Source organism: Amblyraja radiata, chromosome 8, assembly GCF_010909765.2.
Source record: "Amblyraja radiata isolate CabotCenter1 chromosome 8, sAmbRad1.1.pri, whole genome shotgun sequence".
NCBI lineage: Eukaryota > Metazoa > Chordata > Chondrichthyes > Rajiformes > Rajidae > Amblyraja > Amblyraja radiata.
In genome coordinates this window covers 66,698,307-66,714,407 of record NC_045963.1, presented here as the reverse complement: position 1 = coordinate 66,714,407, position 16,101 = coordinate 66,698,307, and the positions used below count along the sequence as shown (strand labels likewise).

The following is a 16,101-nucleotide window of genomic DNA, read 5'->3' as shown; positions in this document are numbered from 1 at the left end:
CTGCCCCACCAGAGGGGAGAGAACACTTGCCCACTGTTACACGTCAATCAAGAACATATATCGCTCGGTACACAAGATTACTGGAGGAACTCAGCGGGTGCAGCAGCATCAGCTGCTGCACCCGCTGAGTTCCTCCAGTAATCTTGTGTACCTTCGATATTCCAGCATCTGCAGTTCCCTTTTGAACACATATATCGCTCGGGTGGGTCCCGGGCGGGTCTGGGTCTCTCTGATCCAAACTCCAAACTCTCCAAGTTGACTGTGCCTGAACACCCCTTGTCGGTGGATCACCAGCTTCCTGACAGACAGGAAGCAGCATGTGAGGCTGGGAGAGCATATCTCGGACCTCCACTGACTCCTCTGTCAAGCTTCTCAAGTTTGCAGATGACACAACCCTGATTGGACTGATCCAGGATGGGGAGGAATCTGCCTACAGGCAGAAGTGACACAGCTGGCATCCTGGTACCTTCGTAACAACCCGGAGCTCAATGATCTTAAGACAGTGGAATTGATTGTAGACTTTAGGAGAGCTCCCCCTCCCCTCACCCCACTCACCATCAACAACACCACAGTCACATCTGTGGAGTATTTTAACTTCCTGGGAACCATCATCTCCAAGGACCTTAAATGGGGGAGGGGGGAGGGGGGGGGCACCATCGACTCGACAGTCAAAAAGGCACAACCGAGGATGTACTTCCTGCGGAGTTGAGGCAATGACGGTCCAATTTTATACGGCAATCGTAGAGTCTGTCCTCACCTTCTCCATCATGGTCTGGTTTGGTTCAGCCACCAAGCACAACATTCGGAGGCTGCAGCGAATAGTTCGATCAGCTGAGATGGTTATTGGCTGCAACCTTCCCTCCATTGACGAACTGTACACTGCAAGGGCCAGGAAGCGAGCGGGTAAGATCATCTCTGACCCCTCTCACCCTGGCCATAAACCCTCTGGAAGGCGACTCCGGACTGTCAAAGCTGCCACAGCCAAACATAAAAACTGCTTTTTTCCATGAGTAGGAGCTCAATAACCAAAAATATGTACTCCTTTTGCTCTGGTATTTTATTTAATTCCCATGATTAATCGATAATGTTTTATTATTAATGTTTTATGTGTCATTCCTAACTGTTACTGTATGTCATGTTGTCACTTGCGGGCGGAGCACTAAGGCAAATTCTTTGTATGTGAATACATGGCCAGTAAACTTATTCATTCAACTGTTGTTGGTGTTATCCAGATACCACCAATCACGAGGTTTGAAGACATCCAATGACTGCTGCTGCTGGTAGTTATGTAGGATATGTAACTAGTATTAAATACAGATCAATGGTTTGAAAAACATTGAGAATCTAAAGTGGGTCAAGAACTAAAGTTCAGTTTGCATGAGAATCAATGAAAAGCCGGAAGATTAACCAAGTGAAAATCTGAGAGGGACCAGAGTTTCCCTTAATTGAGAGCCTAGGAGTTGGTGAATACCACAGGAAAACAAGGCAATATGGTTCAAGCAATGTAGGCACAATGACCTGTAGATGTTGGTTTACAAAAATAGACACAAAGTGCCAGTAACTCAGCAGGTCAGGCAGCACCCGCTGAGCTAGTCCAGCACTTTCTGTCATTTATAGTTCAAAGCACTATTTATAATTGTGCTAAGAAATACGATATTGCAAATAAAAAGTTCTAACAAACCCTGGAATAAAAAAGCAACCACAACAGTCTAAAAAGAAAAAATCATAGTATTACAAACATAGCCTGTTACAAATGTGGAGTTTCCATTCCAAGGAGCAGATTGCTAAGAATGAGAGACGAGAGAACAAAAGCTATTCAATAGATATTTGATTAAGAAATGGGAATCATTTTCAGTTAAGTCATGAAAGGGTAGTCATCGCTTCTCTCAGGATGAGCTGAACCTGAACCGATAAAACGAATGAAAGAATATTACAGTGATACATTTCTCCTCAATTTTAAATCCAGCACAGTGTGATGCAGTTACTTTTGTTTGCTGAATGCCTCAATCCATATGTAGGAATAAAAATGCACAACTTTCCCATGAACTAAGCCTAAGAACATGTGATCAGTAGAAGTAGAAAAAAAATTATACTAACTCACCAGCGATATTATAATGTCAGGGCAAAAGTTCACGTTGAGGCAGAGTGAAGTTGAGCCATTTCTTGCAATACCTGGTCCTAGGAATGATCGGTGTGACAGTGTAATATGAGCTACATTCTGTATCCACATTGTTTTGTATCTGCCCAGGATGTGTTTGATGGGACAATGTACCTTGCACTTAACAAGTGCTGTAACCTCCCTGGATTCACTCAATGACAGTAATATGTCCCCACCAGACTGGCCGGGAAGCTAATGGAATTGGGGCTCAACACCTCCCTGTGTGCCTGGGTCCTGGACTTTCTCACCGCCAGGCCCCAGGTAGTCAAGATGGGAGGGAATACATCGAAGTCCCTCACCCTGAGCACAGGATCGCCGCAGGGTTGCGTCCTCAGCCCCCTATTGTACTCCCTGTACACACATGACTGTGTGGCTAGGTTCAGCTCCAACTCAATAATTAAGTTTGCTGATGACACTGTGGTGGTGGGCCTGATCTCAGACAACGACGAGAAGGCCTACCGGGAGGAGGTGGCTGATCTAGCACTCTGGTGCCAGGATAACAGCCTCCTCTTGAACATCAAAAAAACGAAGGAGCTGATCATGGACTTTAGGAGGGCACATCATCCGAGGATGTACACTCCATTGAGGATAAATGGGGATCCTGTGGATAGGGTGAACTGTTTTAAATATCTGGGAGTCCACATCTCCGAGGATATGACATGGGCATCACACGCCTCAGCACTCGTGAGTAAGGCAAGGCAGCGCCTTTACCACCTCAGGCAATTGCGGAAATTCAGAGTGTCTCCGAGGATCCTCCAGTGCTTCTACGCAGCGGCAGTGGAAAGCATCTTGTCCGGGAACATTACCATCTGGTTTGGGAATTGCTCTGTCAAGGACAAGAAGGCTCTGCAGAGAATAGTGCGTTCGGCCGAACGCACTATGGGAACTTCACTTGCCCCCCTGCAAGAACTATACATCAGGTGGTGCAACTCCAGAGCCAACAATATCATGAGAAACCCCTTCCACCCCTGCAACGGTCTGTTCCAGCTGTTACGGTCAGGCAAACACCTCCGTTGCCATGCGGTGAGAACAGAGAGGTTGAGAAGGAGTTTCTTCCCAGAGGCCATTCGGACTGTAAATGCCTATCTCACCAGGGACTAACTCTACTGAACGTTTTTCCATCGATCTATCTATCTATCTGTCTGTCTGTCTGTCTGTCTGTCTGTCTGTCTGTCTGTCTGTCTATCTATCTATCCATCATATAAAAGTCTGTGGCTGCCGCCTGCCGTCCGTCCGCCTTTCTGCCTTTTGATTCGTTCCATCGTGTGATGTCACAATGCCCAATACTCGCAGATGTCCAATCGGAATGGATCCATTTACATGGACGGCTGCCGGCCGCCTTTCTTCCTTTGATTCCCTGCAACTCCAAAACCAGACGCAGAATCGCCGACATCTTTTCCATTTCGGTAGAGATTTCACTTTTCTTTCTAAGTATCCGCTTCTCATTACATTTTGTCGTGTTTAAGTACACGTTTTTAATCAAATCCTCCCCCCCCCCCAATATTTCAAAAATAAACTGGCTTCTCACCCATAGAAGCAGCACCAGCCCCAGCCCCTGGTGAACGTTCCATCGTGTAATGTCACAATGCCCGATGCTCACAGATGCCCAATCGGAATGGAGCCATTTACATATGCCTTTGCAGGAGCCTCAGCCCCTGGTGAACGTTCCATTGTGTGATGTCACAATGCCCAATGCTCAAAGACATTGTTGCCATAGAGGGAGTACAGAGAAGGTTCACCAGACTGATTCCTGGGATGTCAGGACTTTCATATGAAGAAAGACTGGATAGACTCGGCTTGTACTCGCTAGAATTTAGAAGTTTGAGGGCGGATCTTATAGAAACGTACAAAATTCTTAAGGGGTTGGTCATGCTAGATGCAGGAAGATTGTTCCAGATGTTGGGGAAGTCCAGAACAAGGGGTCACAGTTTAAAGATAAGGGGGAAATCCTTTAGTACAGAGATGAGAAAACCCCCCCATCTTCCCCATCCCCACATCTCTCTCCCCATCTCTCACCCCCTACCCCGCTCTCCTTTCCCTCCCAAATCTATCCCGTTTCCTCCTCCTCCTCTCCCCCCCCCCCCCCCCCCCCCCCCCCCTCAAACGCCGTTGGGGAAACAGACCCAACGGGTCTGCACTTGGACTAGTTAATTTATAAAACTGTGTGCCTGTCGCCTGCCGTCCGTCCGGAAAGAGGGACAGCAAAGCCTTTCTTCCTTTTGATTCGTTCCATCGTGTGATGTCACAATGCCCAATAATCGCAGATGTCCAATCGGAATGGATCCATTTACATGGACGGCTGCCGGCCGCTTTTCTTCCTTTGATTCCCTGCAACTCCGAAACCAGACGCAGAATCGCCGACATCTTTTCCATTTCGGTAGAGATTTCAATTTTCTTTCTAAGTATCCGCTCCTCATTACATTTCGTCGTGTTCAAGTACACGTTTTTAATCAAATCCTTCCCCCGCCCCCCAATATTTCAAAAATAAACTGGCTTCTCACCCATAGAAGCAGCACCAGCCCCAGCCCCTAGTGAATGCCCGATGCTCACAGATGTCCAATCGGAATGGATTCATTTACATATGCCTTTGCAGGAGCCCCAGTGAACGTTCCATTGTGTGATGTCACAATGCCCAATGTTCACATATGGCCAATCGGAACTTAAGAGGGAGTTAGATGTGGCCCTTGTGGCTAAAGGGATCAGGGGGTATGGAGAGAAGGCAGGTACAGGATACTGAGTTGAATGATCAGCCATGATCATATTGAATGGTGGTGCAGGCTCAAAGGGCCGAATGGCCTACTCCTGCACTTAATTTCTATGTTTTTGTTTCCCTCTCCTCACCCCTCTCACTCTCCCACCCAACCCTCTCTCCCCCACCCCTTTCCCTCTCTACCCCACCCCCTTCCCTCTCTCCCCCGTCCCCTTCCCCCTACCACTCTGTCCCTCTTCCACCACTCACCCTACCCCTCCCTCCCCACTCTTCCACTTCTCTCCCCTTACCCCTCCCCTCTCCCTCCCCCACCCCTCTCTTCCCCTCCATTTCCCTCTCTCCCCCACCCCTTCCTCCTACCCCTCTGTTCCTCTTCCACCACTCCCCCGTCCCTCTTCCACCACTCCCGCTACCCCTCCCCACTCTTCCACTTCTCTCCTCCCCCCTCCCTCTCCTCACCCCTCTCCCTCTCCCATCCCTCTCTCCCCCACACCCTTCCCTCTCTCCCCCCGCCCCCTGCCCCCTATCCCTCTGTCCGTCTTCCATCACTCCCCCTACCCCTCTCCTCCTCCCTCCCCTCTTCCACTTCTCTCCCCCCACCCCCTCCACTCTTTCCCCTCTCTCCCCCCACCCCTCTCCCCCTCCCTCCCTCTTCCCCTCCCTCCCCATCCCCCACATCTCTCTCCCCATCCCCCACATCTCTCTCCCCATCCCCTTCTCTCACCCCCTACCCCGCTCTCCTTTCCCTCCCAAATCTATCCCGTTTCCTCCTCCTCCTCTCCCATCCCTCCTCTCTTCTAACGCCCCCCTCCCCCCACCTGTGTGTTTGGGGGGTGGTTAATGTGAGAGTGATGTATCCTGTACCTCTCGGAGCGGAGACGGCGTTCCGGCTTTCGGCGGCGGCGACATCACCACGGAGGTCCGCTGGACTGGAGGGCGGCATCTCCGGCCTGGATCGATCGCCTCAGCGCAGAGGGAGAACAAGGAGGGAAGAGACGGAGACTAAAGACTTTGCCTCCATCACAGTGAGGATGTGCTTGGTGAACTCACTGTGGTGGATGTTTAATTTGTGTTTATTGTATGTTTTGTTTTTATTGGTTCTGTGTATGACTGCAGGCAACATAATTTCGTTCAGACCGAAAGGTCTGAATGACAATAAAGGAATCTAATCTAATCTAATGCCGCAACCCCCCCCCTCCCCCGCAAACGCCGTTGGGGAAACAGACCCAACGGGTCTACACTTGTGTTCAAAAGGGAACTGCAGATGCTGGAATATCGAAGGTACACAAAATTGCTGGGGAAACTCAGCGGGTGCAGCAGCATCTATGGAGCCAGTCTAGTTAGATTTAAAAATCATGTTATATTGTGTTATTGTGTGAATGTTATTTGAACACTTAGGCTATTTAAAAATGTTAACTTTTTTGTAAGAAATGGATAGATGTTTAGATCTAGTGATTGAATTTTGTAATTAGCTACAATTGGGTAACTAACTAATTATATGCTTTAATTTCAGGTTATCCAAGTAAGATTGTTTCATATTTGTTTCAGAATGCTTCAATCTATAATAACTGAAAATGTCATTCAGTTCTCTTAATTTTTAAGAAAGTTATGGGCTTTTGACTGTCCTTGATCACAGCTTTTGAGTCGATGGAAAAGCAATAGGGAACAAGATGCTAATTTCAGAGTATGAAAATGGCCATCACTTTTTTAATACTGAAGATATGAAAGTGAATTAGGTGTCAAATTAAACTTCTTTTTATGCTTTATCTGATGGGATAAATTGCAGACTTGATTTTTTAAATCTCAAAATTTTGTAACATTGCTACAGAGGTAGGAAAGGTTGAGAAGGATATGGGCCAAATGCAGGGAAATGGGATCAGCTCGATTAAGCAACTTGGTCGGCATGGAAGAGTTGGGCCTTTTTTCTGTGCTGTCAGACCCTATGACTCTTCATCCTTGCAAAGAAGTGGCTGAAGAGTGATTTAATAGCTTTCATTAAAATTATAAAAGGGTTGGGAAGATACAGAGTATGCAGAAGAATAAAACTGAGGCCACCAAGAAGGTCATGCTGAAATGACCTTTGTACCCAGAATATAACAAACGTATAAAAACACCTGGAATGAATAAAAATGACAGAGATGTATTTAAGGGGAAGCTAGGCAAACATACAAGTTTTGAAAATGAAAGGTTATGGTGATAATTTGGATTTGAAATGCTAGAAAAAGGGTTTAGTGGTGCTGAACACTGGGTGGACCATTTGGCCCGATTGGTTTGTTTCTGTTTTGTACATTCTATGTACTATTAATTTGCCTTGTCAATAGAAAATGCTTTTGTTACTAACTTTGTGGAAGAAGGAAAATATAATAAATAATCTTTCATTTTGTCAAGCTGTACAGTGCATTCAAATAGTTTATTTCCTGGCAAATCACAAATGTGAATACAGTCCCGTGAAGACTACAAAATGCCCCAGTCCAAATGTATTTCCTTGGATGTTATCTTCCATTTGAAGATCCAAAAGTCTAGGAAAATGAACGTGTCTAACTTGATTAGTATCTTTCTCAGAATGTTAAAATGCAAAATGATCTATTTACATTATTAAATGTAACTGAATAAATCCTTCAATATATATTTAAAAATGCAGATATAGTAGTTAAAAAGTGTCTTACCTGCTGGTACAGCAGTTGGTAAAGAAACTTAAAACAAAATAAAATCATGCAATAGCATGAAAAGTGTAAGGCACATACATCTGCCTGGCAAAGACTGACTGCAATTGTGAATGTATTAATCTAATCTCCAGAACAGATCCAGAACTGCAGCTTCTCCTGACCAGATTGCAGATCTTTGTGAAATGTTCAATATAAAGGATGCACAGAAGCCCCATTAAAGTAACAAGATGTAATCATCCATAAATGTCTTTCAACCATGTGTCGTCATCTTCGTTACGTACATGGTCAGTTTCTTCCACTTCAGATGGAGCCATATACTCTGTAGATGGACCTCTGCCTCCAGTCTTCAGGCCAAATTTTCGTTTCAATAAATGGAACTGATCCTTGACATAGTTATAAAAGTCATACTCATACCGCATTCTTTGGAACAACACTTTAAGAGCTTCCTGTGATGGTTTTTGTTTCTTCACAGTGATTGTCCCATTTCCAAGTTTTCTGTACTCTGTGATGGAAGCATAAATATTTTCAGTTGTTCTAAGAAAAAGACAACTCACATTTATTAAAAATATTGCAATAAATATAGCATTTCTATACTGGAATTGTTACGTTAAATTATTTCTTTGCCAATTGAATGATTTCCAGATTTCAATTTTTTATTTCTTGAAATAAAGCAAATGTACCTCAAAGCACGTGGAAGAATTTCCAAAGTTACATTTGTGTAAATTTTGATGATAATGTCACATAATGCATTGTACAATGTGACCAACATATACATGTTGTAGGTATAATAAGATGTACCAAAGAGGAAGTGATGATATAACAGCTAGAAGGAGGAGGGGAAGAGTGGCAGGTAGGGAAAAAGAGTAACGTAGGTTGAGAAAATGGTTGCATTTGTATAATGAATTTAAGTTTTAAAAATATTCTAAAACACCTCAAGAGCAAAATTAAAACATTGTGAAACTAAAGAGGAAGACATTGATGGAAAGAATGAAAGTTTGACCAAGTATATTTTAGGAATATCTTAAAAGAATAGAGAATATATTCCATTGTAAGAGGCCCAGGTGCCTGAAGGCATGGCAAGATGAAGTATGAGAGAAATGATTTCAGAGGATCCAGACTTACAGGGAGTTAAAGTTGGGGAAGGTTCTTGTTTTTGGATGCCAACAAGACTTTGGACAAGAAATAAGATAGGGTTGAAGCGAGTGAGAGACGGAAGATGAAGGGATCAGTTTTGGATGAAGGACAGAGAATCAGGACAAAGATGGAATTATAGGTGACAGGATGACATTGATAAATTGGGAAGATGGGCTGAGAAATGGCAGATGGAATTTTATCTTGATATGGGTAATGTGAACCACTTTGGAAGGACTATCATTTATATATGCATTTGAATAGAAAGTCCGATTTGGGATAGTTAGCGTGGTTTTGTGCATGGGAGACCATGTCTCACATATCGGATCGAGCTTTTTGAAATAATCAAAAAGGTGGACAAGGGCAAGCCTTTGATAAGGTTCTGCAAGGTAGGCTGCTTTGGAAGGTTAGATTGGATGGGATCCAGAGAAAGCTAAAGAAAGAAATCCAGAAAGACTGGATACAGATTTGGCTTCGAAAAAGGAAGGTGATGGTGGAAGGTTGAAGGTGATGGTGGAAGGTTGATCAGCTGGGCAAGTGGACTGAGAAATGGTTAATGGAGTTTAATACAGATAACTGTGAGACATTGCATTTTGGGAAGTCAAACCATGGCAAGACCTTCACTGTGAATAGCAGAGCCCTAGGGAGTGTTGTAGAGCAGAGGGATCCAGGAGTGTCGGTACATAGTTCCCTGAAGGTGGCGTCACAGGTCAAGATGGTTTTTAGTAAATTGGCCTTCATCAGTCAGGGTATTGAATACGGAAGTTGGGATGTAATATTTCAGTTGTAAAAAGTGTTGGTGAAGCCGCATTTGGAGTATTCTGGTTAGTTGTGGTCACCTTGCTCTAGGAAAGATGTTATTAAGCTGGAAAGAGAAAATTCACGAGGATATTGCCAGGACTTGAGGGTCTGAGCTATCGGGAGAGGTTGGGCAGGCTAGCACTTCATTCCTTGGAGTGCAGGAGGAGAAGCAGTGATCTTATAGGGATGTATACAACCATGAGGGGAATAGACAAAGTGAATGTGGAGTATTTTACCAAGAGTTGGGGAAAAAAAGTTTAAGGCGAGAGGGGAAAGATTTAATAAGAACCTGAGGGCAAGTATTTCCACACACAGATGATGGTGATTATATGGAACGATGACCTGCCAAATGAGGCAGTGAAGGGAGGTACTATAACAATACTTTTAAAACATTTACATTTGCACATGTATATAGATGGAAAAGATGAGTGATATGGGCAAAAAGCAGGTAGATGGCACTAGCGTAGATGGGCATCTTGGTCGGCATGGAAAACAGGGCCTGTTTCATGCTGTATGATTATTATTAGTAAGGAGAGGGCATACACAATGAATAGTTGGGCTCTCAGGAGGATTGAGGAACAACTGAACCTTTGTGTACAAGTCTACGGATCTCTGAAGGTAGTAGCATAGGAAGATAAGGTGGTGAAGGCTGCATGCATGATACTTGTCTTTAAGAGCAAGGAGGTTATGGTGCAACTTTATAAAATATAGGTCAGGTCATAGCTGTAATACTGTGAGCAGTTCTGGTTGCCACACTCTGAGGAGGACATGTGCAGGAAGGAACTGCAGATGCTGGTATAAACCGATGTTAGACACAAAAAGCTGGAGTAACTCAGCAGATCAGACAGCATCTCTGGAGAAAAGGAATAGATGATGTTTCAGCTTGAGACCCTTCTTCGGACAGACTGGAGTTACTCCAGCTTTTTGTGTCTATGTAAGGAGGACATGATTGTTTCGGAGCAAGTGCAGAGATTAGTCACCAGGATGTTCCCTGGAATAGAGCATTTCAACTCTGAAGAAAGGCTGGATGAGCTGGGTTCGTTTTTCTTGGAGTGGAAGAGGCTGAGAGGGGACATGAGGACCAGAATGTAAGGGGTAAAATGAGCGTAGATAGGACATTTTCTCTTGCATGGCAGTTTTATCGAAAACTAGGCATAGGTTCAAGGAAGGTTGAAACAAGAGGTTTAGAGGGGGGGAATAACAACATTTACTAAGCCATTGGCCAAGTGCTGGTAAATTAATATAAATAGATATTCAATTGTTGGCATGGACACAGTGGCTGAAAGGCCTGTTTTAGCCTGTATGACTTCTTCTTCTTCTTTCGTGTCGCGTGCACAGCCTAAAGTTGTTGGACAACTTGTACTATTTGATGCCTGTATGACTAACAAGACCCAATAGAAGAAACATGAGACCAACACAAATGTCATTAGCTGTCCAGTTGATGTTTTCAGATTCATAAGTGGTTCATTAACCATGTTATGATTTTGACCAATTTTTCAGCTGATGGGTATAAAGTTGATCTTTGCTACGGCACATTACCTACCGCCCCTTCAGACATCATTAGGTGGCCAGGCATTCTGCTGTGCGAGCAACTTCCTAACCGTTTGCTCTCTTGTGAAGATGCTCTTTAGTTCTTATGACCAATATTTTCTTTGTTATCAGATAAGGTTTGTCTGATTGTGCTGAGCAACTTCATTCAAGAGCTATCTAATAATCCGATGGAATCTTGTGAATGACAGAATACAAGGCTCTTTGGCACACCTATGACAAATCTAACTTTTCAACTAAAGTTGTCAACTGTAATCTAATTTCTCTGTCTTTTAATATTTTGTTCAATTATTCACCTTTTTGAAATGCATCCAAATTCCCTTTTAAATATTATAGATATTTAAATGGAGATGCAAGAAACTGCAGATGCTGGAAACTTAAGCAAAAACACTGGAGGTGCTGGAGGAACTCATTGCTTCAGACAGCTTCTGCGGAGAGAATGGATAAACGACTGCATCAGTCTGAAGAAGGGTTTCGGCCCGAAACGTTGCCTATTTCCTTCGCTCCATAGATGCTGCTGCACCCGCTGAGTTTCTCCAGCATTTTTGTGTACCTATGGATAAACGACATTTTGGGTTGGGACCCTTCCTCAGACTGATTGGAGTGGGGGGGAGAAAGCTGGAAAAGAGGTAGGGGTGGGGCACAGCCTGGCAAGTGATGGGTGGATACAGGTGAAGGGGGTGTGATTAGCAGATGGGTGGAATAAGTGAAAAAGGCTGGAAGTGAAAAAGAACAAAAGGTGTCAGATGTGGTAAGAGAAGGAATGAAATGTAAAGTCAGAGGGAGGGATATGGGTGGAAGAGGAGAAAGTGGGGGAGGGGGAAATCAAATGGAAATGTGGGACTTGGGGATGTGAGATTAATCTTATGATGTTGGGTATGGGGTAGTAGAACTGGGGTAGTGGAACAATGTAGTGGAGGGGGCAGGGGAAAGTAGGTGGGGTATTGCTTGAAATTGGGGAATCTATGTTCATATAATTGGGCAGGAAGCTACCAAAGCAGAATATGAGATGCTGTTCTTCCAGTTTGCATGTGGCCTCACTCTGGCAATGGAGGAGGCCAAGGACAATATGGGAATGGGAATTGTAGTTGGAGTTAAAATGGTAACTGGGCGCTCCATCTAGCAGAGTGCAAGTATTTGGTGAAAAAGTTGCCTGGTCTAACCCAGTGGCTCCCAACTTTTTTAGCTCATGGCCTCCTTGGGCTCTTAAATTTTTCTGCCCCCCCCCTGACATTATTAGCGGAAAAAAATGGCCCTCTTCATTGAACCTGTGGCCTCCTAAATCCCCCAAAATTTCTGTGGCCCCCCCTGAAATTTGCCATGGCCCCAGGTTGGGAATCACTGGTCTAACCGATGTAAAGAAGAACACATCAGGAGCACCGAATGTAGTAGACTAAGTTGTAAGATGAGCACGTGAACCTCTGTCTCACCTGGAAGAACTGCTGCAGTCCCTGGATGGAAGTGGGAGAAGAGGTGAGGGGATAGGTGTTACATCTCTTGTGGGGAAAGGGCCTGGGGAGGGACTGCATTTGGGTGTGATGGGATGAGTGAACCAAGGAGTTGTGGTTTTTATGGAAAAAAAACAAGTAGGGATGGGAAGATATTTGACTTGATGGGATCACATTAATGTGGTGGGAGTGTTAGAAAATGATGTGTTGGAAGCAGAAACTGATGGGGTGAAAGGTGAGGACCATGGAAACTCTAAACTTGCTCCATCTGAGGGGATGGGGGAATAAGAGCAGAACTGCAGGATATGGAGAAGACACGCGAATGTCTTATTCAGGATGTCCTCGAGTGGAAAGCCTTGCCTTGGGAATAGATGTGACAGTGACAAAGAAATTGAGAGTGAGGAGTGGCTTCCTTGCAAGAGGCAGGGTGGGAGCTCATGTCGTAAAGGTCGGTTATTTGTTATGGAGGCAGAGATCGAGAAAGGTGTCAAAGATAGTCCAAGTGAATTTGAGGGCAGGGTGAAGTTAGTAATAAATTTGATGAAATCAATGAGTTCTGTACGGGTGCAGGAGGCAGCCCGTTTCAGTTGTTGATGTAGCAGAAAATGAGTTGGGGTATGTTTGTAACAAGGACTATTCAACGTAACCAACAAAGAGACAGATTTAGCTGGCGCCACATGTGAGTGTCATGACCACAGCTTTGAATTGAAACAAGTGAGAGCTGTCAAAAGAAAAGTTGTTAAGACATGGACAAATTCTGCCGGGCAGGAGAGTGTTAGTTGAGGGGAATTGATTGGGTCTCTGTTCAAGGAAGAATTGGAGGGCCCAAGGTCTTCCTGGTGGGGAATGTAGGTTAAAGGGAGGAGATGGGGGCCTTAGAATTGAAAGCTATTGAAGTGGCAAAGACATGTGAGGTGTCTTAGATGAATGTCGGATGAGACCAGAAAATGGGGGACAAGATAAAAATAGAGTTATTTGGAGATGAGCCTTCTACTTTCCTCTCCTTCATATGCTAATTTACCATCTCTATTCCCATATTTTCCTTTTATTCCCCCTCCCCTTCCCTTCCCATCCCATCCCGTTCCATCTATATCACTCCCCCCGAGTTTACATTTCACTCCTCCTCTTCTTTACTTAGCTTTTTGATTCCCTTTCATCTCTCGCCGTTGGCACTTACAACACTTATCTGCCAGTAACCCCCCCCCCCCCCCCCAACTAATATCAAGCTATCACTTGGCACGGTTTGTCCCATCCCACCTCTCTTTTCCAGCTTTCCCCCCACAATTTCACTGAGTCTGAAGAAGGATCCCGACATGGAATGTCATCTGTCCATTCCCTCCACAGGTTTTGCATGACTTACTGCATGACATCACCAGTTAGATTGCAACCTTGTCGTGGTCAGGGAGCTTGTGTGTCTCAGTGACCAATAGAGCTATGCCCGTGGGAGATTCGTCTCCTGTTAGGGTCTCCCATGCTGGACAGATCGAAGGGTAGAGGCAAGACGAAGCGCGATCCACTAGTCCTCCAGGTTGGAGGTTGAGCACAGGGCTAACAACCCTGTCTTGTAAAACAAATAAGTAACGGAAACAGCAACTGAAGGAATCAACAGAAGTGGAGGACCTTCGTTGCTGCCCTACATGCCAGGAGGCATAATAGGGAGTAAGTAAGTAAGTAAGTAAGTAAGTAAGTGAGTGGGTGAGTGAGTGAGTGAGTGAGTAAGTAAGTAAGTAAGTAAGTAAGTAAGTAAGTAAGTAAGTAAGTAAGTAAGTAAGTAAGTACTGCATGACACCAGCACTTTGTTTTTGATAAACATTTATATAGTCTCTTTCCATTTTCATATTCCAAATGTTTGCTGCATCAAATAAACCTAATTTCATTAATAGGGAACGTAGCTATTACTGATCAATCAACTAATGATAACCATCTACTGTTTATCATGAAATCTTTCATAATTAAGAAGTGAACAGACTGTTCTGTCACAGCACTCTTATTCCTCTGGGCTCATTTCCAATCCTCTACTTTTCATATTCTGTGCATTTATCTGCAATAATTTGCTGTTTGTGCTCACTTCCAGTGATCTGCATGCTATTAACATGATCAGTGCACTTATCTGGAATCTATGAGTTCCAATCCAAAACAAAGAAGACATGAAAAATAAATGGCTTATTCACTTGAAGAATCCATTACTCGGATTGTATTTTTCCGCGGGTGTTTCTAAAGTAGATAGCGCGACCTTTAACAGTTAAACCTGGATCTCTGATATTTTGTCACTGCATGTGGACTTGTACAGTTACAATGGATAAACTTGTGCCTACTGAACAACATGTTGCCTCTGCTATCAGGTGACTGCAATGGCAACCTTTCTGTTCATCTTCCCTTAAATCAAGTGACAGTGAAAGCAGTCTGCTTGATTGTTCAAACTAGCTGACACTGCTGCAGCCTTTTACTGCTGATGTGAGAAAAACTGCCTGGACTCTTGAAACTTATTCCATGCAGTGAGGCAAGCTTATTATGTGAGGCAACAGTTTGACTATCCTCAATGAGCAACAATGCTCCAATTTGCATGGGGAACATATCGCTACAGTGCTTGCATAATGGCACAGATCACTGTAATTGCAGTGTGTTGGAATCTATAGAGTTTGAAATCGCTGGACAAAACCACATCATTAACAGTGCAGTAATTTTCCGCTTGTATTTCAACTTAGCTGTTCTGCTAAATCCTTTCAAGAAAAAGTTACTATTTTAATGTATGATTTGCAAGATTCCACAAGTTGTGGACCAGTAAGAGACAGGATCCACAGGAGCCTCTATTTGTAAATAACAATTTCTTAGCCAAAAAAAGGAAAAACATGCAGATGGTATTTAGAAGTTTCCACTATTGCATGGAAACAAATCCTGCCACGATTCTTTGATTCAGAAGGTAGTGGGTTTAAATCCCACCAGATCTTAAATACTATGGCCTTAGTGCAAAGCTGAAGTGTTGCATTATGAAATGCTGTACAGTTGGTATTGGTCAATAGTCATTCTTCAAATAAAACCATTAAACTGGTTAATTTGGTACTTCATCTCATTTTATAAACTGGTTGATGTATTCGCCCACATAACAGTATCAGCTGCATTAATATGGAACTCAATATTAATGCAAATTCTTTTCTTCATAAGGTGCAGATAAGAGAGGCCATTTGGCTCATCTACTTCATCCTTACAGAAAGGTTCAAGACCATTGCAAGTCAATACTTAAGTGAAGTTTGAATGATTCTTGAACTTCTGTCTCCACTTCATCCACAGAGGGCTTTCAGGAATTGAATGTGGAAAGTGTTTCTCAACAATAATCCTGATATTGTCATTCAACAGTTTGCATCTGTGCCCTCCTGCTTTGCATTTGTAATTTAACCTGTAACAATGTTCAGGATTAATCTTTTCCATGTCAGTTAGTGTCGTCTATACCTCAATAATTTGCCTACTTTCAAAGGCTAAAGGGTCCAGTTTTTCCAACCTTTGCTTATAACTCAGTCCTTTGACACCAGGGATCAGCCTCATGGCGCTTCTCTGCGTCGCTTCCATGGCTTGGAGGTTTCCCTTGTGCCTTGATAAACCGAAAATAAGACAATCACAAAATACAATTAAAGGGCTGGTTAG

General features: G+C 43.9%; 1 protein-coding gene across 1 annotated transcript in view; it reads right to left on the bottom strand.

Moving 5' to 3' along the window:
* Window positions 1-7,227: 7,227 nt before the first annotated feature.
* Window positions 7,228-16,101, bottom strand: part of ust (uronyl 2-sulfotransferase) — an 81,835-nt gene continuing 72,961 nt past the window's right edge. The window contains exon 9 of the mRNA XM_033026418.1: window positions 7,228-8,036. Within this exon, the coding sequence (XP_032882309.1) occupies window positions 7,768-8,036 (269 nt within the window). The 3' untranslated portion in view covers window positions 7,228-7,767. The remainder of the gene's footprint in view (window positions 8,037-16,101) is intronic.